At 42.5% G+C, this 20,120-nt stretch overlaps 2 protein-coding genes across 21 annotated transcripts in view; one reads left to right on the forward strand and one right to left on the reverse strand.

Annotated features, from left to right (window-relative positions):
- Positions 1-7,968, reverse strand: part of MPHOSPH9 (M-phase phosphoprotein 9) — a 55,143-nt gene extending 47,175 nt beyond the window's left edge. For 8 of the 13 annotated variants that reach the window (XM_061169959.1, XM_061169957.1, XM_061169956.1 and 5 more), the window contains exons 1-3: positions 6,957-7,904; positions 5,168-5,431; positions 3,059-3,212 (exon numbers count right to left, since the gene is read on the reverse strand). In XM_061169959.1, coding sequence (XP_061025942.1) covers positions 3,059-3,212; positions 5,168-5,274 — 261 coding nt within the window. In that variant the 5' untranslated portion in view covers positions 5,275-5,431; positions 6,957-7,904. Of the gene's footprint in view, positions 1-3,058; positions 3,213-5,167; positions 5,432-6,941 lie in introns of those variants that run through there. The other 5 variants (XM_061169953.1, XM_061169954.1, XM_061169955.1 and 2 more) reach the window with 5 other exon arrangements.
- A 307-nt stretch (positions 7,969-8,275) lies between these two features.
- MTRFR (mitochondrial translation release factor in rescue) lies at positions 8,276-20,120 on the forward strand. Of its 8 annotated transcripts, none has more exons than XM_061169554.1 (4): positions 8,370-8,529; positions 10,874-11,072; positions 17,571-17,878; positions 19,429-20,120. In XM_061169554.1, exons 2-4 carry the CDS (start codon positions 11,066-11,068, stop codon positions 19,669-19,671), a joined length of 558 nt encoding a protein of 185 aa, XP_061025537.1. In that variant the 5' UTR covers positions 8,370-8,529; positions 10,874-11,065; the 3' UTR covers positions 19,672-20,120. The 8 variants fall into 8 exon arrangements, with proteins under 8 accessions (XP_061025541.1, XP_061025537.1, XP_061025538.1 ...); XM_061169555.1 differs by having other exon boundaries at positions 8,370-8,501; XM_061169556.1 differs by having other exon boundaries at positions 8,370-8,496.

A 20,120-nucleotide genomic window follows, 5' to 3' on the forward strand; every position in this document is an offset into this window, starting at 1 on the left:
CCTTATCATCATTTTCTTATTTAGGATACAAATGAATAGAGTTCATTCAGGCCATAAATTAGTGGAGACTTTGTTTTTCCAAGTCAGATTTTATTGTTAATGTTTTAATTTTAAGTAAGCTAATTTAAGAATATTATTAATACTGTGAAAAACATTATACACTTAATTATTAAGAAGGGCTATTATTCATTTCCAACTAAACCTATGTACACTACCCGCATCTTACATACTGCCGGAGGGCACGGGCGCCTGGTTTCCCCCTGAGGGCAGGTGCCTGGCGCTATTAGCCTGAACGGGGCTGCTGCCGTCCGCTGCTCTAGTCTGGCCTGGGAAACGTCTTATGGGCTTTTCCCAGGCCAGACTCCCACCTCTCCACCAACAACCTGGGTGGTCCTGAACAAGTAAATTTAACTTCCTTATGCTTCAGTTTCCTAATTTATAAAAGGGGAACAGCAACACCTCATAGGTGGCTGAGAGGACTACATTTTAGATTTAAATGTGATGCATGTAAAGCAGTGATCTCAATGGGGGAACTATATTTTGAAAATCTGTGAGGTCATTCATGGTTGTCACAAGGATCGCAGGAGCACCACCAGCATTTAGTGGGCAGGATCCAGGGATACAAATCACAGGATAGTCCCTGACAATAAAGAACTGTCCTGTGTCCATTTTATACTATAAAAATGATACATATTTTGCATAGTTTTCAAATCACCCAATTGTCCAGGAATGCAACTACCAAGACGTTTCAGAACGTGCTCAGAAATGAGTCACCATTTCAAACAATCATGTCACCAGTTGCAGTGCTGGATCATCAGTGCAAGGCAGATGTATCAGTCTGTGTTGATAGCTGCTGCGTTCAAGGTGAGTCTACATAGAGGTGAACACCAGACTGCTGCTACATTATGTTGTCTAATGCGGATATGTCTGAGTATTTATACATTTACGTATTATCTTATTATAAGTAACTATTATTCCTCTTTTATAGCACAGTTAGGACATTACATTGATTTTTTTTTTAAAGCAGATACAGGCAGGTTATATTATCTGTGAATTTCATTTCAGGACAATATAAGTTGATGTTATTTTGAAAACTGTTATAAAAAGAGGGCTTTGGGTCCAATAAGGTTGAGTGCCACTAACAGAAAGTATCTAGTATACTGCCTGGCAAATACTCAATAATTATCACGTAACTATTACTATTATATACATAATCAGTAGTGCTAAATTGTTAAAATGCTAAAATAATTTAATGATGTGCTTTTAAATTTTTCTTACAATCATAGAAATATTAGCAAGTACTTAAGAATGTATAAAAGTATTTCTATGGAAATGTCTTAAAACATTCTTTCCTGATCTAATAAAAATACATAACCTTCCCAAGTTTAAGCAGTGATAAACTTAAGAATCCCAGAAGAGAGGTTTTATAAAGGAATTCTAAAGAATCAGGTCATCCCCAGATCTCTTCCAGAGCTCTGTGGAGGTTTAGTTCTTTACTGTAATGATGTAGATTAGTTTCTTATAAGTGGTAGAAATCAGACAAATGTTACTATTCCAAAAGAAAGGTGTAAACATGAAATTCAGGGAAGAGTCAGGAATAAGACTTGCGCAATCATTACCTTCCCGTTCTGTCTAAATCATTACCCTAAAGCATCAGAGACTTTTATTTTCATAGGCTATGAAAACACACAAAACAAATTCAAGAAATTTTACTGAAATGGCCAAAAAAGTATTTCATATTCTGTCAAAGTAAGAAATAGCTTAAGAAGCTCTTCAGTGAATAATCAATTATATGCCTACATTATAAAAATTAAGGTAGTCAATTAATACTCAACAGAATAAAAATAATCTGTTAGATCACAGGACAAGAAAGAGCAGAAAGAAAGAAACCGGTTCAAATATTAAAAGGTGTAAGTAGCTGGTTGGTATTCTGGCTTGTAATCATCTGTGTCTTAAATTCACAAATATATTCTGATTCTGATTTAAGATGTTGATTTCAAAGACTAAAAGTAACAATTTCTACTTAAAAATGAATTTGCCAGAAGTCAAGCCACATTGAGGCAATGCCTCATTTTTTTTTTTAAAGCGTATCAACTCAGGTATTATAAGCTAATGAGTAAGTATACTAGGGGAAGCATTTCATAAAACATTCCATTATTATTTACATCATTTTACAATGGCATTTTATAGGTCTTTTGCATTAGCACATACTGATTGTTATATGGAAAAAAAAGGTATCAAAAATTAAAACTCAGTTTTCTTTTAAGTTTGCCATAATAGTCATTTTTATAATTCCAATGATTATGGATAATGAATATAAGTAATTAACTTAGGGGTGGCTGCTGCTGAATTCTTAAACCAGATAATCTTTCATTCCATTTATTCTACATAGTTTTAAAACTATGATTAACATTTACAACAAAATCTACTGCTCTCTAAAGAATTTAATAATGTTTTACACATTTCTACAAAGCGTTACCAACTCTAGCCTTGGAAAAGTCTATCTTGGGCATTATTCCATGAAACAAAACTTATTTGTAAGTATTCTTTTAACTGTTAAATTTTTATATCACAATTTAACCTATGGACAAAATAAAGAACCACTTGACCGGAACAACCAATATAAGTCAATGTAGCACAGCTAAATGCGATAAGGTATTAAACAGAAGCCTTACTTTATAATTAGAAATATTTCAAAGTGGATTTAGGTTTTACAAAATGATGACAATTCTGTATGTTACTTAAAAGATCAGAATTAGTAACAATATCAACAATTTTGGAATTCTCATTTTTATGAACAAAGACAATATTTTAGTTCACATTTAAAGTATAAATTAGAATGTCTAATCACTAATATATTGTTAAAACGTACCTTTGATCATTTTTCACATTTGTTCTATATTGTTCCCTAATTAATATCCTTGACCACTTTATTCTAGCAATAACTTAAGTATCATGCTCTTTAGGATATAAATTTCTAATAATTTAGAGTTTAGTAGAGGCATATTTAGAAATAGAATTATTTTTTTAATTCCAGAAATAAAACAAAACTAGATACCTCACAGTTTTTCCAAAGTTCCGAATCAGTCTTTCCACTGTTTTGTAGCTCTTGCATTAAAGAGGTTAGGACTTCAACTGTACCTTGAATTACAGATGGTCTGGTCTTCCCTGAGAAAGAGGATACCCCATTTGTACTAAGGTGGGGACTACTTCTGTTGAAACATAAATAATTCAAATGGTTTTCTTCATTCTACCAAAGTGTTGAATAATTCAGCAGTTCAAGATTTAGCAGAGCAGTACAAAACTACTGATATTTAATCCTTCTTAATGGCACCTCATTTGCTGAAAATCTGATCACAAGTTTGTCCATGAAAGGAAAATAGCACTGAAAAGACAGACAGCACTTAATTGTATTTTTAAGAACACAACAGAAAAACCTTCTTCAGAAGTGAGAGAACACTCCAGAGTACAGCAGAAAATAAAAGTTTCTGCTAAACAATAAGAAAAATTCTAAGCTACTCCGATCTAAATTATTCCAGAGGATTATTTCACCCCACTTTAAGAACAGCCCTTTATTGTTATGGAGATTCTTTCTCCATTGCCCAGAATTACAGTCAAGTCTTATTAACTGGATCCCCCTAATTTGGTGTGATAAGGTGATGCTTATCTTTGCACTGTCTTTGAATAAAAGTAGTGCCAACCAAATTAGCAGCAAATATTCAGGACTTATTTAGCCTATTCAGTGCGTAAAATAGCACTGATTCTTTCCAGGAGGACTGCTTTTCCAAATCTGAGATGAGTTTATTTCAGATTTCTTTTATAAAAACACAAGGCATAATTAGGGACATTAAAATTTATTTAAATTCTAACCATTGAAAGGTCACTTTATTTATTGATACTCTGCTTTGTTTCACAATTTGCAAAAAAGAGGACACTAATGAAAAAACAGTAAAATAATAAAGAGGATCAGAGAAAATACTAATAAAAATTCAAGGGAAAGAACATAATATGTTGTCCATTAAGTGTTAAATATACAATTACAGTTGTGTAATAATCAAGTTTAAATTTGGCCAATTTAACTGCCAGTCACAATGAAAAGGGAGACGGTTCAGTTACATAATTTTCATTAGAAAGGCACATTTAAGTTCCTCCAAGTAAATCAAACACTATGTTCTAAAAGGGGTTTCTTCTAGAAGTGGGTTTCAAAGGGGCTGCCAAATGATACAGGAAACAAAAAGCGTGGCCAACATTCAGGAAGTGGGTATAGATTACGATGGCAAACATTTCTGGACCATATCCCATGCTTTTTTTTTTTCCCTTTCCTCCCTATTTTAATTTATGCTTTCTCCTCTTCTTTTATGTATTCTTGTAAGCTGCCTTAAATTCCTCCTGAGGCCAAAGAATGAACAAATTTTTTAAGGAATTAATTTATTTAAAATACACAATTTCTTCAAGACCTATTACTGTGTGTAAATTTGCTCCTTTACCAGTAGGCCCCAGACTGCTGTGCTTTTGTTTTATTGTACCTGCTTTTTATAGGTGATCTCCTCTCCAGTGGTCCCTGCCTCTTTGCTGTTTTTAAACTACTGTAATTTAGAAACCAAATAATCAACTTGCCAGACTATGTACAAAAGGAGAGTAAACAGGCCCTGATTAAAAACAAACTAAACATGGGATAGTTTAAAAAGAAAATGCATTGTTTGATAGCATCTACTTTGTCAACTCAGAGCCTGCTTTTTTGCTTACTTCCTAGTATTCAACTTTAATTGCCACTTTCCAGATTGGTGAGGTATTTCTGCAATATGAAACATTATTTGTTCTCTTAACTTCAAAATGGAGAAACAATATTTAGACAACTAAATTTTAAAGATATACCTGTAATTTACCGAAAACAAAAGAAGTGTAAAGAAAACTCCAACTAGCAAAACAAATTCTTTTTCACAATGTTCCCCATGCAAAGTACATCTCTGGGAGAAATGAAAAACATGAAAGGATTGAAACTATTCTTAACCCAAACAACTGTCCTTGAACAGTTCCTGATCATAGTTTTGGGGTTTTTTAAATGCAAATCAGTAATTATGACACTATTTGGATAAACTGGCAAACTATGCAAATAAAGTTATTCTGATTTGTCATTACATTAAAAAAAAATCTATCCCATTCTTACCTATTAGTACTTAAGTTCAGTCCAAGAGAATGGGGAGAATTTTTTATATCAGATTCTACGGAAGATGAAGCTTTTTGTAAGGGTTTCCCCAAGTCAAAATCTTCCATAGCGTACAGAAATTGTTACACTCTCTCACTGGAAAATGTAGGCTCTTGCACTGTTTGAAGAAACTGAATCTGAGTCATCTTCAGATGCTTCATCGTCTAAAGGCATTTTCAGTTGCTGACATTCAGACTGTGAAATGTCTGAAGGTCCCAGGAGAGTCTGAAAATGAATGAGGAACAAAAACTATTATAAAAAGCCATTAAACCTAGCAACTGTCTTTTCAAGACTTTGGAAACCTTGATCCTTTTATACAAATCTACATTAAGGATAGCAACATTATTCATAATAGCCAAAATTCAGAAACAACCCAAATGTCCAACTGATGAATGGATAAATAAATGTTGTGTATCTGTATAATGGAATATTTTTCATAGAAAAGAATAAAGTACTGATTTATGCTACAATGTGGATAAACATTTAAAACATTATGCCAAAGGGAATTCCCTGGCAGTCCAGTGGTTAGGGCTCAGAGCTTTCACTGCCGTGGGCCCAGGTTCACTCCCTATTCGGGGAACTAAGATCCCGCAAGCTGCATGTGGTGTGGCCAAAAAAAAAAAAATTATGCTAAGTAAAAGAAGGTCAATAAAAGACTTCGTATTGTAGGATTCCATTTATACGAAGTATCTAGAGTAGGCAAATCTATAGAGACAGAAAGCAGATTAACAGTTGCCAGGAGCTGGGAGAAGGAGAGAACGGGAGTGACCAAAATGGGTATGGGGTGTCTTTTTGGGGAGATGAAAACTTCTAGAATTACACAGTGGTGATGGTTGCACAACTCTGTCAATATACTAAAAATCACTGAATTGTACACTTTAAAAGAGTAGATTTTATGGTATATAAATTATATCTCAGTAAAAAATCTACAAATCTTCTGATTTGCAGAAGTAGTAGTATCTTTTCAGGTAATATTTCACAATTTTATGTGCTTAATAATCAAGGTTCCAGACACAATTCTACAGTGTAACAATTGGAATACTTATTGATACGTGCCTTGTTCATTCCTTTAATAAATTCTACCAAGTATGCATGCTTGTTGATTTATACAGTGAATAGATGAATGGGAACTACTTGGTATCTATATTGAATCTGGCACTGAAAACAGCCAATTAAACTGTTAACAGTGGTTGTTTCCCCACTGGCTAGAAGGTGGGAGTGGAAGGAGTGCACTATATACTGTACACGTAGAGTACTTTTGTACTCTGTGCATGCTATCACTTCTTAAAAAATAAACTATTTGCCAGGTCCACTAAAACTTAACTGAAGCTAGATGTACAGAGGTAAATTGGCTATAACAAGTCAAACAGCATGCCTCCTTCTTAAGGAATTCATGTCCTTAAAAAAAAGCCACGAGTAAGTGGGTGGGGGAGGGGGAAGAATACAGAAAACATATGCTGCTTACAAGATGGAAACTTCAGGGGGGGCAATAGAGGAAAATTACCTATTATTCTGGTTCCTCTAGGTTCCCACTTTCTAGGGCCTGGTTTTACAAAGCACAACCTTGAGAGCATCAGCTCACAAAGGAACCATTTCCTTCAGGGACAGGTGTGAAGGCCAAGGGTAACCGGACCTAGCTAAACAGATTTCTCCCCAGTGACTCAGCCCATCACCAACGACAAATGGGGTATTGAAAAAGTCAGGGGCTGCACCTTCCATCTGGCAACGAAAATACCTGGATTCAAATCACCTTGCTCTTCCAGCAGGAAAACACAAGCTCTCCAGGGACGCGGATCGGCCTGCAACCCCATCTATAATTTCCCCCGTTGAGTTAATCCGGATGCAGTAGATCCAGATGCATCTTGAAATGCGATGCTTTCCCAGCAGAGCGTGAGGGTGGGGAGGAATGGGTGGGAGAGTGGGGGATGAATTTAAAAAAAAAAAAGATATACAATGCAAAATTTTAAGAACCTGATGGAGAATGGGTATAAGAACAGAGACTTTTATATCTCCCATCAACAAAATTTGACGCTTTTGATGGTCCCAGCTCCTAGCAGAAAAAGGGAGTTAGGGGGTAGAGGAACGACTGATGGGGGTCTGCTGAGAATATAAAAGTTAACCAGGCGTTCTGCTTTGGTGGGAGCCTGAGAGGGGGAAAGAAGGCATGATTTCAGGTTTTGAGGCCAGATCCTGACGTTCTCGCGCTCACAGCCAGACCGCAGCTGCTGGCGGCGGCTCTCGGGTTAAAGTACGAAGGCGAGGAGAACCCACGCAGTTGCCTAAATTGTAGGCAGCAGGGAGACTGGAGTTAAAACCACCGGTCCAACAACTACAATCGTGATTCTCAAAGTAAGCCCAGGAAGCTGGTCAAAAAAAAGAGAGAGAGAGAAATCCCTCAAGCCCCCCGCCCCTCGGGCAGAGGCGCTCAGCGATTGGGCCTCGCGGGTGTCACTCAAGGTCAGAGTCTAGAAAAGGTGCACTGCCGCAAGCAAAGCCCCCACACGGCCGCGGGCTCCGCTGAGGTTGCGTCGTGTGAGTGTCGTCTTCCCCCGCCCTAACACATCAGCACACTCAGGGGACCGCTGACTTGGTGTCTTCGAGTCGCGTCCCCTGTCTCCCGCGACCGGCAGCTCCCCGCAGGCCGGCAGCTCCCCGCAGGCTGGCGGCCGCTTACCTGGCCGCCGTTCCCACTGCCGATGTCAGTGTCGGGCGAGCGCCTCTCGCGACCGTTAAACTCGAGGGAGCGTGCGCGCGCCCGGCGTCTTGGTTGCGATTGGCTGCTCGGAAGGGGGCGGAGACGGCCGAGCCGCGGCGCGCGCGCGTCCACTTCCCCCGTCCCGCCCCCAGCTCTCACCAAAGAGGGAGGTCCGACGCCCGCGGAAGGGGTGGGGCAGGGGAGGGGGCGGGGCTGCAGTCAAGTCCTCTCGTCTGATTGGCTCTCTGGGAACCTACTGCAGCTACGCGGGAAAGAAGCCTCAGCTTCCCGCATGCGCAGTTAGTAAGACGGGTCTCGGGTTTGTGAGGGGGGGCTGCGGCAGGAGTACGGCGCGTGCGCAGGCGCGGGGGGTGCGTTTGCGTTCCCGCTCCTGCGGCCATTCCGGTTCACCCAGAACGTTGGGGGCGGGAGCCCAGTCCTGAGGTCAGGTAAGCGTCTGCGCAGAAGCCCGACACCCACATGGTTGCCCACGATTGTTAGGGGCTCCGGAGAGAGGACTGGGAGCTGGGACCCGTGAATTTCCCCGTTTGCGACCCTGAGTCGCGCAGCCCATTGACCTGAGGCCCCGCTGGCGGTGAGGTGAAGCCGGCCCGGACACCCGAGCTAAGTTTACCCTGGACCGGGTTTACCCTAGGCTGGTGGGGGTCGGCACTGGGGCTCTTCAGGGACTTGGGAGGGGGGGGCGGGCGAGGAGAACCCACCCTTGTGGAGAAAACAGTTCCACCGTGGCCCGAGGACAAATGGAACGATGCTCGTTGACTTGTTCGGCGGAGCCTTAGGGAGCTGTTAGCACGCAGCTGGGCCTGTTTTAGGCATCGTGGGTGTTTTCCTCTTGCCCAGCCTTTCGAAGGACCACAGAGAACCCTCCCCGTGGGCCCCTAGCCCATCTCACACGCACTGGTCAGTCCGCCTTTCTCAGACGAAAGGTTCTTACCCTTTAAGGTACTTCGGGCTCTTAGATTTTCCTCCGAGTGTCCAGAGCCCACGATAAAGGGACTTCGCCAGCCTTGTCCGTAGGTGTGCCGGAGAAGCCAGGACGGAGCAGATGTTATTTGCCCTTGGAATAACAAATCTGCCAAGAGGCATTCCATCTGATCTGAGCCTCCTAAGAATACCTGACAATTTTGTCTCAACAGTAGAAACACAGTCTCTCCAAAACCCCATCCGTGTACGGGAGAGTTCAAGCTTAAGTAAATCGAACCCTCCTCCCAATTGTGTTAATCCACCCATCAGTATTCTGCTTGTGTTAAGACCCAACCAAAATCAAATCATTTTTAAGCACACAGCTCTGTTTTCAGCAACCATGTTTCTTTCAAGTCCACCAAAAAACAAAAACAAAACAAAAAGCAGTTTTACCACTAATTTCAGTTGGTTGCAAAATCTGTTACTTGAGATCCTCACACTAGCGTGGGAAAGTGGATTCCTGAGACGGCTCCAGGCAAAGGGAGGTGTGTTTCCTTGCAAGAAAAATGTTAACCCCAAAACCGAGTACTGGAGATTAGTTCCCAACCATGCAAGAGGCAGGAGATCGTTGCTTTTTGCTACAAAATCTGATGGACTTTGTTTAGTTTGAGTGTGTTTTTGTTTTTGGCAGTGTCATTTTTAGGTAACTTTCAAAAAAATCTATTAATGTTTTAATAAGCCAACATGTTCAGAAGCTAGTATTCTAATTAACCGAGTTATCTTGTTAACCAACTGATACAAAATATTTCGGTAAGGTTATTCACACCTTATTTCTTAATTTAGGTTAAGCTCTTTGGTAGCGTCTTAATTTTTACAAATTCAGAGTGGAAACTGCTTTTGACTAATTGGTCTAGAGAGAAGCTTTATAAAAACAGAAAGGAGGTTTTTAAAGTCCATAGAAATTATTTCTGAATATAGAAAACAGAAGTAGAAGGTGTCAGAAATTCAAGTATATATTAAGTGTAAGAACTATTCATCTTAATTTAACCCCCCCTCTCATACTGGAGATTTTGCATTACTTGTATACAAGCTTACACCACTATTTTATGCCCTAATAAGGGTGCACAGCAAAGGAAACCATAAACAAGACAAAAAGACAACCCTCAGAATGGGAGAAAATATTTGCAAATGAAACAACAAAGGATTAATCTCCAAAACACACAAACAGCTCATGGAGCTCAATATCAAAAAAATCTATATGATTTTATTATAACATCTTTGTATTGCTCAAGTATTCCTCTTTTGCCACGATGACGTCAAACTGACGCTTTTGAGTGGAGATCTTTCACTCTGATTGGGATAAGATTAGGCTGTTCAGTAATAGCGGCAGCTAATGGCTTGAGGCATTTAATGTTTGTTAACCAGGGTGTTACTCTGTCATTTATTTTTATATACAAAACAGCTTGTCATTGGCAGGGGTTGGAGGAGGGACGTCCTCCACAGCAAAAATGAGGAACTCTAAAACTTTATAGTTTAACCATTGAAGATGAAAAGGAATAATCAGATGTACATTTAAACGTGACTTTTTTCATCTTTTCTGTCCATGATTTTTTTTACTATATCAGATAATTCCTAAAGATCTCTGTGTTTAAACCAGGACTTGCTGTGATGTAGTTTTTATCTTTCAATTTGAACCTTCTGGGAAGTCACGCTATATTCTTGGCATCATAAATATCTCTTTGGCACCTGATTTCATAGACCACAATTATGACCTCACCAAACAGCATATCTTCGGTTATTTCATGGTTTCCAAGTATTTCTTAAATTGGACCATGCCAAGTAAAATTGTTTGCAGGTCATTTTCTAGATACCTTTTCACTGAGCTTCTAAAACAAAAGTCCATGAAATAATCCATTTGCAGATTGGGCTTGTGGTGTGTTAGCCAGAGGTTCCTGAGCTGTGTAATTTAGGGATCCTAAGCGCTTTACATTTGTGGCGATGTGTACGATTTTTTTCTCTCCCTCGGTGATATTACCTCTGTTTCACAGATGTGGAAACGTGGCCAGAGTTGCACAGTGAGTAAATCATGGAGGCAAGGCATTGACGCAGGTCACGCTGACTACAAAGCAGTATGGCCTTTCAGGGACAAAAAAGTGAGAGGAGGAGTCAAGAAGAGAACGCTGAGGAAAATGAGCTAACGCTTTTTAAGGAGCTGGGGGAAGAACAAATCTGGAGATGTTATGAAAGGTAAAGAAACAAGCAGCAGGAAGGACAATTTAGTTTAAAAAAATGGACTACCTAATGTTCTTCCAAAACAAGTCTTCCTGAAATATTCCACATAGTATACATCCCTTCTTTTCTTTATTTGTATGAAATATTCACTACGATAACGTATTTGAACGTGCTTTGAAAACCTAAGTCCTAAACAAATACAAAGCATCATTGATGGTAACAGAGTCTTTGAGACTTTTAGAGGAAAATGTGGAGTGTAGTTATTGCTGCTTTTTTAATGTGTTTGTCTTATTTTAATAGTGTAGTTGATAAATTATAAAGTTCCTGTTAGGTGCCCGAAATAGAAGAAAATCACAGTGGTGCACCCAAATAGGACAGGTGTAATTGTGGATTTGAAGTTTTCTGTTTAAAAAAAAAACTGAACGGGATGTTCGTAGTGTATGAATTGAAAGCTTTTCTTTTTATCTACTTCTTTAGTGTCTCTTGAGCTGTGCAGCAGTAAGCCTATTATTAAATTTAGACCAAACTCAGAGTAGTTTCCTTTTCCTCTTGTCCTCCCAAATCAAGGATAGCAGCTCTGTTGTCCTTTCCTGCTCAGTCCATTGTGATTTTCTTATTTGAGAAATAATTCTCTGGAAACACTGACTGTGGCTGAAAGGTGCTCTATCTTCAGTGTAGAGCCCCCAGCCTAGGAAATGACAGGGTCTGTTTCAAGCCTGAGCCAAAGTTCCCAGGGGTTCTGTTTGGGGAGGTGTTACAGCCCTCATAAGGATTTCAGGCAACTAGAACAGGAGGATGAGCTAGAGATGTGAAAAGGAGAGAGGCTGCTTTATCTTCACTCCCATTCGGCAGGGAGCGCCAAAAAACACTTTTGAAACATAGATTATTATTAAGCATTTCACAGAAAACCATCCTCTCACTTAGCTTCTGGTGCCATCAGCTGGCCATTTTGTCTTTTTAAAGCTCACTGTGTTTGGTCCTTCACCATTGATTAGGTCATTGTTTTTGAGACCTATTTTATCTCCTTATTCGGGAGGGGGAAGCAAGACCATGACTAAGCAGGTAATCAGCACTCCTGAATTCTGGTCTCAACTTTTTAAACATTATAAACATAAGAAACAATAGCTCTTAAAAGCGTCTGTCCTAGCAGTTGGAAGAACTTGCTAATTCCTGTGTCCTTTGCTTCTCAAACTTCAGTGTGCCTCTGAATCACTTGAGGATCTTATTGAAACACAGGTTCTCTGGGACTTCCCTGGCGGTCCCGTGGTTAGGACTCTGCGCTTTCACTGCTGCAGGCCCGGGTTCGATCCCTGGTTGGGGAACTGAGATCCAGCAAGCCGTGCGGCACAGCCAAAAAAAACCCAAAAAAACACACAGGTTCTCATTTAGAAGGTCCTGAGATTCTTCATTCCTAACAAGCTCCCAGATGGTGCTGTTGCTGCTGCCCCGTGGACCACACTCTGATAGCAGGATTCTAGAGCTACCTCATCCACTACAGTAGCCGCGAGCACATGTGGCTAGTCCAGACTGACGTGTGCTGTAAGCGTGGCCACACTTCAGATTTTGCAGACCTCATATAAAAAGAAAATCTAAATAAATTTTTTTATTGATTATATGCTGAAGTAATAATATTTGGGATATATTGGATTAAATAAAGTATATTGAAATTTACTTCATCAGTTGCTTTTTACTATTTTTAACGTGACTATAAGAAAATTTAGAATTTCACATGTGGCTTGCACTATATTTCTATTGGACAGTGCTGTTCTAGAACATTAATGCAGGGGACTTCCCTAGCTGTCCAGTGGTTGAGACTTCACCTTCCAATGCAGGGGATGCGGGTTCAATCCCAGGTCAGGGAGCTAAGATCCCACATGCCTCCCACTAAAAAAACAAAACATAAAACGAGCAATATTGTAACAAATTCAATAAAGACTTAAAAAAGAAAAAGGCAGCTTTGAAAAAAAAATTAATGTGGGCTTCCCTGGTGGCCAGTGGTTGAGAATCTGCCTGCCAATGCAGGGGACACGGGTTCGAGCCCTGGTCTGGTAAGATCCCACATGCCGCGGAGCAACTAGGCCCGTGAGGCACAATTACTGAGCCTGCGCTCCGCGACAGTGAGAGGCCCGCGCACCGCAATGAAGAGTGGCCCCCGCTTGCCACAACTAGAGAAAGCCCTCGCACAGAAACGAAGACCCAACACAGCCATAAGTAAATAAATAAATAAATAAATAAAATTAAAAAAAAAATTAATGCAATAGAAGCAACGTTTTTGATGTTCTTTTTTCAGATGACCCAGTTTCTCAATCCCCTTGTGACCATTTCACCTGTTCTTTTCGCTCAATACGATATTCATTTGTCTTCTCTTCCTCTCCCGCCTGTTCTCTCCTTTACACCTTCTCCATCTCCAGCATTGCCATCGTGATCATGGGGCTTTCATCCAGCAGTCAGACGATCTTAAGAGCCAGGACTGCAGGCAGCAACCACCTCACCTGGGAGCTGGTTAGAAATGCAGAGTCTCAGGCTCCACCCCAGACCTAATGAGCCGTATCCTATTTAACAGGATCCCTAGGGAATTTGTGCATGAAAGTTCGAGCTGTGAGAGCTTTAACAGTCTTCTTTCCTAAAGCACCCCATTTCAGCGAATCGCCGCATCTGTTCTTTCGGTTAGTTTGGATGACATTTCTAAAAAATACTTAAACAGTGAATTTTAGGCAAATGGTATCCAGAGGTGGGTCCAGAGTTGAGATCCTATGTCTTCCAGATTCAAATATCCTCTCTCTGTCTCAGAGACACAAAGGCAGTAGCATCCCCTTACCGCTCTCCAGAGCATTTCGGCTGTTGGTGAAACAAGCCTCACCTCACTGCATCTTGTTTAAATATGTGATTGTTTGCTCTAGTCACAGGCCACATTCCAGAGCTGAGCATGCCACCCATGAGCTAGGTGTCCGTCTTGGTTTGGGCTGATTGTGGAAGCCAGAGGAGGAACTGTGTACCAGGTGGGTCCAGTCAGGAAGAAAGGCGCCTAATAGGATGCAGCTTCCAAGTCCCAATAACCAGCCTTCCGGTGACTTGGGAGCACAGTGAAGTCTGAGAACCACTGCTCTATGGCATGTCATCCATTCCGGGCTCTGGCATGTATCTTACTTATGGATGTCTTAATTTCTCTTTTATGCTACAGGCTCATTGGACTCATCGAGGCCCATGCATGGCACATAGTAGATGCTGAAAATATTCATTGAACAAATTAACATTGCCTGTTTTAAAGGCGTCAGCCCTGTTATCTCTTAACTTGACCAAGTGAGAGAGAGCGTGGCTTTAACCTAAACTGCAGTCAGCTGTTTAGTGCAGACGCCATCCTCCAAGGAAGAGCAGAGCCGAGGGGAGTTGGGGTGGAGAGCCAGCCGGGCCTGACGCTCACACTCACGGGAGGGAATCAGGGCACGCTGTCGTGACTGCTGGTTTCCCCTTACGCACACCGCTTGTTACCATTTTTCTTTTTCTGTTTTTTTAATGTCACGATGAGCTCTAATTTGAGCTGCTTTTATTGTTCCCCAAAGACTTTGGGTTGCTCTGTGGGCATCACAAAAACTGAAATCCAATCCGTATTCTTCTCTGGGCTTTGGGGAAGTGGAACCATGGGTGTGTTTGTCATTTTTAGCCACCATTGGAGTAGAGCCAGAGCTCCAGGAGATACTAAAAGTATTTGGAATCGTCCTATTGGCTGTTGGAATTAGCTGTTAAACAAAGCAGCCAGTAACTGAACACTGGGGACCTTCTCGAACTCCAGTTGGGTGGGAGACCTTCCTGTGTGTGTGTCAGCTCTGAACTAGGACAGAAAGGTAGATTTGAAACACAGTGGGCTGGTGACAAAGCAGCTGAGAAAAGCGCTGTCCTCTCCGCCCTTTGTCTGGGAGTTTCACCCCGTCTCAGACCTGTTTCCTTTCTTTGTCGCTGCACTATATTCCACTGCCATTCTGCCTGGTCAGATTTACTAACGGAAGAGAAGCCCCAAGAGAGGTACTGGGCTCCTGTTCCATGAACCTAATCCAGGGACTAGACACTGTCTGATACACAAAGGAATTCTGTTCTGTGGATTGAAAGCAGAAATAAGGGGAGGGAAATTTTGGACATCAACTTAGTCTCATTCATTTAATCATTATGGGGGAGTGGATTCTTTGTTGTAGAGATTTCAGAGAATGTGCCTGGGTTTATCTTTTATCTTTTCCTGAGGATACTTCTGACATATTTCACACACAGTAAACAGAAGCAGCTTTTAAAGCACCACTTTCACTGGCATACTCTGTTTCAAAATATCTCCCTTGGTAGCCACGGAGCACAGTAGGAACCAACACCACCTTAATATCATCCACCGGGACTGACAGAACCTGCTCGGAACCTGCTGAATGTCGTACTTTTCACAGAGAAGATATGTCAGTCATAGGATTGAAAACTAGCATTGGCCTAAAGCTTGAAGAGTGTATTTCATTATATTTATTTTCCATAGAAATAGTAGAGAGAGAGATGAAGAATACTGTATTCATTCTAAAAATGACCAGTGTCATCTGTACTGATAACTGAGAAAGGCACTTGGATTTCAAATAACAGAAAATGCACATATTTACAAGGAAGCAATGCCTGCTAGCATGTTTCTGCATTAAGCTTATCTAGAGATCAGTGTTGGGCCCAGTGGATGTTAGCCGTCAGAACTGCTGGTGGGTGAAAAGTAAATAAGCCGAGAGAAACCTAGTGAAATAATTCGGTGGATGGTACGTTACTTTTGGCTGAGGAAGTTGCCTTAGGTAAACTCCAGTTCCTACCTGTGTTAGAGACCAGTTGCCATGAGCTAGAATTTACAAGGTTTCAAGTGGTAAAAGAAGCTGTTTAGAGCCTCACAGGAAGCAGTTGTTAAAAAGAGCAATATATCTGTTTTTAGTGCCTGCATAATCCTCGATCAAGAAGTATTATGCGAGTGGCACATTCGTAGTTCCCCAAATCTGCCTGGGTGACAGGGATTTTTTTTTTTTTTTTTAATTCATTTTTGGCTGCGCTGGGTCTTCGTTGCTGCGCGCAGGCTTTCTCTAGTTGTGGTGAGCGGAGGCTACTCTTCATTGCAGTGCACGGGCTTCTCATTGCGGTGGCTTCTCTTGTTGCCGAGCACGGGCTCTAGGCGCGCAGGCTTCAGTAGTTGTGGCACACAGGCTCAGTAGTTGTGGCTCGTGGGCTCTAGAGCGCAGGCTCAGTAGTTGTGGCGCACAGGCTTAGTTGCTCCGCGGCATGTGGGATCTTCCCAGACCAGGACTCGAACCCATGTCCCCTGCATTGGCAGGCGAATTCCCAACCACTGTGGCACCAGGAAAGCCCTGGTGACAGGGATTTTGCTAAAAACCAGTCTCATGCCTTCAGAGGTATCAGCAAAGCCCTTTCCAGAATACTGTTTTCTCTGATTTTACTCTAAGCCTGCGTGGGATGCATGGAGAGGGCTTATTCCCCCCATTTTCCAGATGAGAAAATGGGCAAAGGTTGTGACTCCCCCGCCCCGACCCCATTCACATGGGGAATACATAGATCTCTGAAAAGAGGTGATACCTTTCAGATCCTCTGCCCTCCTCCCCTCGAAAAAAAGCAAAGGCCTGTGGGATTCACCATACCCTCATGGCTATTATTCTCTATACTATTCATTTGTCAACTAAGACATTTCAGCCTTAGGCTAGTCTCGCGTAGTTATTGAAATCTCTTGTTCAGCACCTCTCGCTTTCTTCTTGAATATCTTCTCCGACTAGACTGTGAGCTCCATGAAGATAGCGTCTTGCTCTCTTTGACCTCACGTCACTCCCTATACCTCACCTCATACTTTGAACCTAACAGGCACCTTAATAAAAATCAGTTGACTCGGTGGTTCTAAGGATGAGTACCGGTTGGATCATGTGATTGGCAGTGCTTCTGAGGGAACAGATGTTCCTATTCAAATCCATGAAACAGGAAACATGAAAAAACAACAATCATGACATTGATTGATAGTGATATTTACTGTGTCAGACTGTTTAAGCTCAAGCTATAAAATAGACTATCACGTACTGTCGTCTTTCCATTTTGATTTCAAAGGTTCTCACACACTTAAATAATGTCCCTTGACTCAGATCCTAATTCTTGTGTGATGTACTATGTAATATTTCCTTATCAAATTACAGCCCTGTTCTTTTGAATTTTACACTCAAAGCCTCCCCTTCCTGAGAAAACAACACTTCTGGGTGCTTTGAAGACATTTTTGGTCTGTTACAAGAAAATATTTATCACTTGGCAAGGCACGTACTGCTGAGAACACGGTAGACAATGCAGGGCCGGAGAGAGGTGTGTGTTGCCGAGTATCCTGTCTGCACTAATTTCCTAAATCCCCTGCCTGCCAGATGGGTGGTCATCGTTTGAACTGTTTCATAAAAGGTGATTTTAGAACCTGCGGTATAATCTTGAGCGCAAACAAGGCTGACGGGCTGTCCTTTCTGTCTTATTCAGGTCCTGAGCCGGCAGAGCCACGCGCTATGAGCACCTCGGGTCTGTTCCGTTTTCCTGTCCCACTGACCAGAGTGTGCATGGTGCCCTGGGGACTCCGGCGCTGCGAGAAGCCGGAACTCTTATCCCCTGGAACAGCGGTCGCTCCGGTCCAGGCGGCAGGCAAGAAGGACCACCCTGCTCTGCTCTCCCTGGATGAGAGTGAACTTGAAGAGCAGTTTGTAAAAGGACATGGGCCAGGGGGCCAGGCAACCAACAAAACAAGCAACTGCGTGGTGCTGAGGCACGTCCCCTCAGGCATTGTCGTCAAGGTAGAGGAAGGAGGCCGTGGGGGTCCCCTGATTTCTCCTGAGTGAAAACTTGTTCTCACCATGACCCCGGCAGTAGAGGGACTGCAGGTCTCGTGCCCAGTCCCGAGCGTTCCTCCCAGGCAGAACCTCCTGCACGGCGTCAGGAGCCTCCTTCCAGGATCCTTTGCAGTTGCGCTCTTGCTGCTGCTGTCCTTGAACTTGGCAGGCCACGGTTCTTGTCGAGCCACTGGGCTGCAGGGTGGCTGCAGAAAGCTCTGTGGCACTGCCGTGGGCTCCGGCCCCCAAGCAGCACGCGGGCCCAGGCTGTCCGCCAGTGGGCTCAGCCCTTAGCCGCCTGGCTGATCGCTCAGATGGTCGCATTCTCCATGTCCCTCCGTCCCCTCTTTGGTAAATGTCAAGTGACACCTACCCTTCTGGAGAAGGACTGAGTGAGATAACGTTGGCAACCCGATTTCAGCCCTCAGAGGAAAAACGCCGGGCACAGCTGCCTGTAGGAGTCTTCCTTCTGAATATAAAAAACCAACCTCTGATCAGAATATCGCCAGCTGTCAATACATTCTGAGCCTCTAAGAAATGGTGCAGAGCTTTTCTCCCGTTTCCTGGTTTGGTACTGCCAGTGCATTCCGTATCCCCAGGGCCCTGAAGGCAGCACGAGCCTTGAGGCACAGCAGAGAGAGCAGAGGCAGGTTTTCGCACACCAGCGGTACCTTTCGCAAGTACTTACATATCACGTGAGCTTGTGGCCGGCCCTGTTCTGAGCCACTTCACATTCGAGTTAACTCTTAATCGTCACAAGCCTACACTCATGATGTGGAATCTGAAGCACAAGGAGGCTCCTGCACCTGCAGGAGAGTCAGCCCAGACCGAACCCAAAGTCTGTTCCTAACAGCTGTTCTTCGCTGCCACGTTTTTGAGCCAAGAGCGTATTAGTGAAAATCTCAATCATTTTCCTTTTCCTCCTCGAAAAAAGTGACATTCATGAGCAACAAATAAAATTCTGAAACCTATTTTATATAGCTTACTCCAAATTTGCTTTTGGTACTATTCTTTCATTCCAATTTCACAGAATTTCTTTTATCAAATAGCTTTGCAAGGCACTCACCAGTGATAACGGAGATATTACGTAATGAATATTATGGCTGACTAATAATAAAGAGGCTATTTTCCTTCTTCAGAGAGAAGTTTACATTTATAAATGGGGCACACAAAGGGCTTGCTTAGACATACTGGTTGATGTTTTCAAAATTATTTGGGAACTTGAAGTTATTTGAAGGCTATTGTTACTTCTAAACAAAACAACACTCCTAATATTGGAATAGTCACAGTGAAAGCCACATAATACAGCTGGGGTGTGGGACTGGGCGGGGGCCAAGCAGAGGCGGGAAAGGGTATGGCCTTCGTCCTGTCACTGACCTACTGGGACTCCTGACAAGTGGCTTTCCCTCTGCGGGCCTGACCCCTCTATAAAGGGACTAGGTTGAATTTAATGATTCCTGAGGTCCTGCCCAGAACACACTGGCTTTCACATTATGAAATATTATCTCTTACAGTGCCACCAGACTAGATCCGTCGATCAAAACAGAAAGCTAGCTCGGAGAATCCTGCAAGAGAAAGTGGATGTTTTCTACAACGGTGAAAACAGTCCTGTTTACAAAGAAAAACGAGAGGCAGAGAAGAGAAAGCAAGAAAGGAAAAAAAGAGCAAAGGAGACCCTAGAGAAAAAGAAACTCCTGAAAGAACAATGGGAATCAAGTAAAAATGTGCCCAGAGAAAGGACTGCAGATTCTGACTGAAAGAACCTGCCGGATGGGACTTCCCTGGTGGCGCAGTGGTTAAGAAACCGCCTGCCGATGCAGGGGACACGGGTTCGAGCCCTGGTCTGGGAGGATCCCACATGCCGCAGAGCAGCTAAGTCCGTGCGCCACAACTACTGAAGCCTGCACACCTAGAGCCCGTGCTCCGCAACAAGAGAAGCCACCGCAATGAGAAGCCTGCACACTGCAACGAAGAGTAGCCCCCGCTCGCCGCAACTAGAGAAAGCCCGCGCGCAGCAACGAAGACCCAACGCAGCCAAAAATAAATTAATTAATTTTTAAAAAACCTGCCGGATGCCTCCAGGGACGGCGTGAGCTCCACCACCAGCGCAGCTGTGACGGGCTCCAGAGACAGCAGAGTTTCTAAACAGCAGACAAACTGTAGTGAATAGCAATGCACACTTTGAGAATAAAACTGTAAAAAGAAA

Source organism: Eubalaena glacialis, chromosome 15 (assembly GCF_028564815.1).
Source record: "Eubalaena glacialis isolate mEubGla1 chromosome 15, mEubGla1.1.hap2.+ XY, whole genome shotgun sequence".
Classification (NCBI taxonomy): Eukaryota; Metazoa; Chordata; class Mammalia; order Artiodactyla; family Balaenidae; genus Eubalaena; species Eubalaena glacialis.

Excerpts from the sequence above, each read along its gene's own strand:
- MTRFR (XM_061169553.1), top strand. The coding sequence starts at position 17,465 with ATGGGTGGTCATCGTTTGAACTGTTTCATAAAAGGTGATTTTAGAACC. Across the intron at positions 17,879-19,428 it reads CCTCAGGCATTGTCGTCAAG|TGCCACCAGACTAGATCCGT; the intron begins GTAGAGGAAGGA and ends TATCTCTTACAG.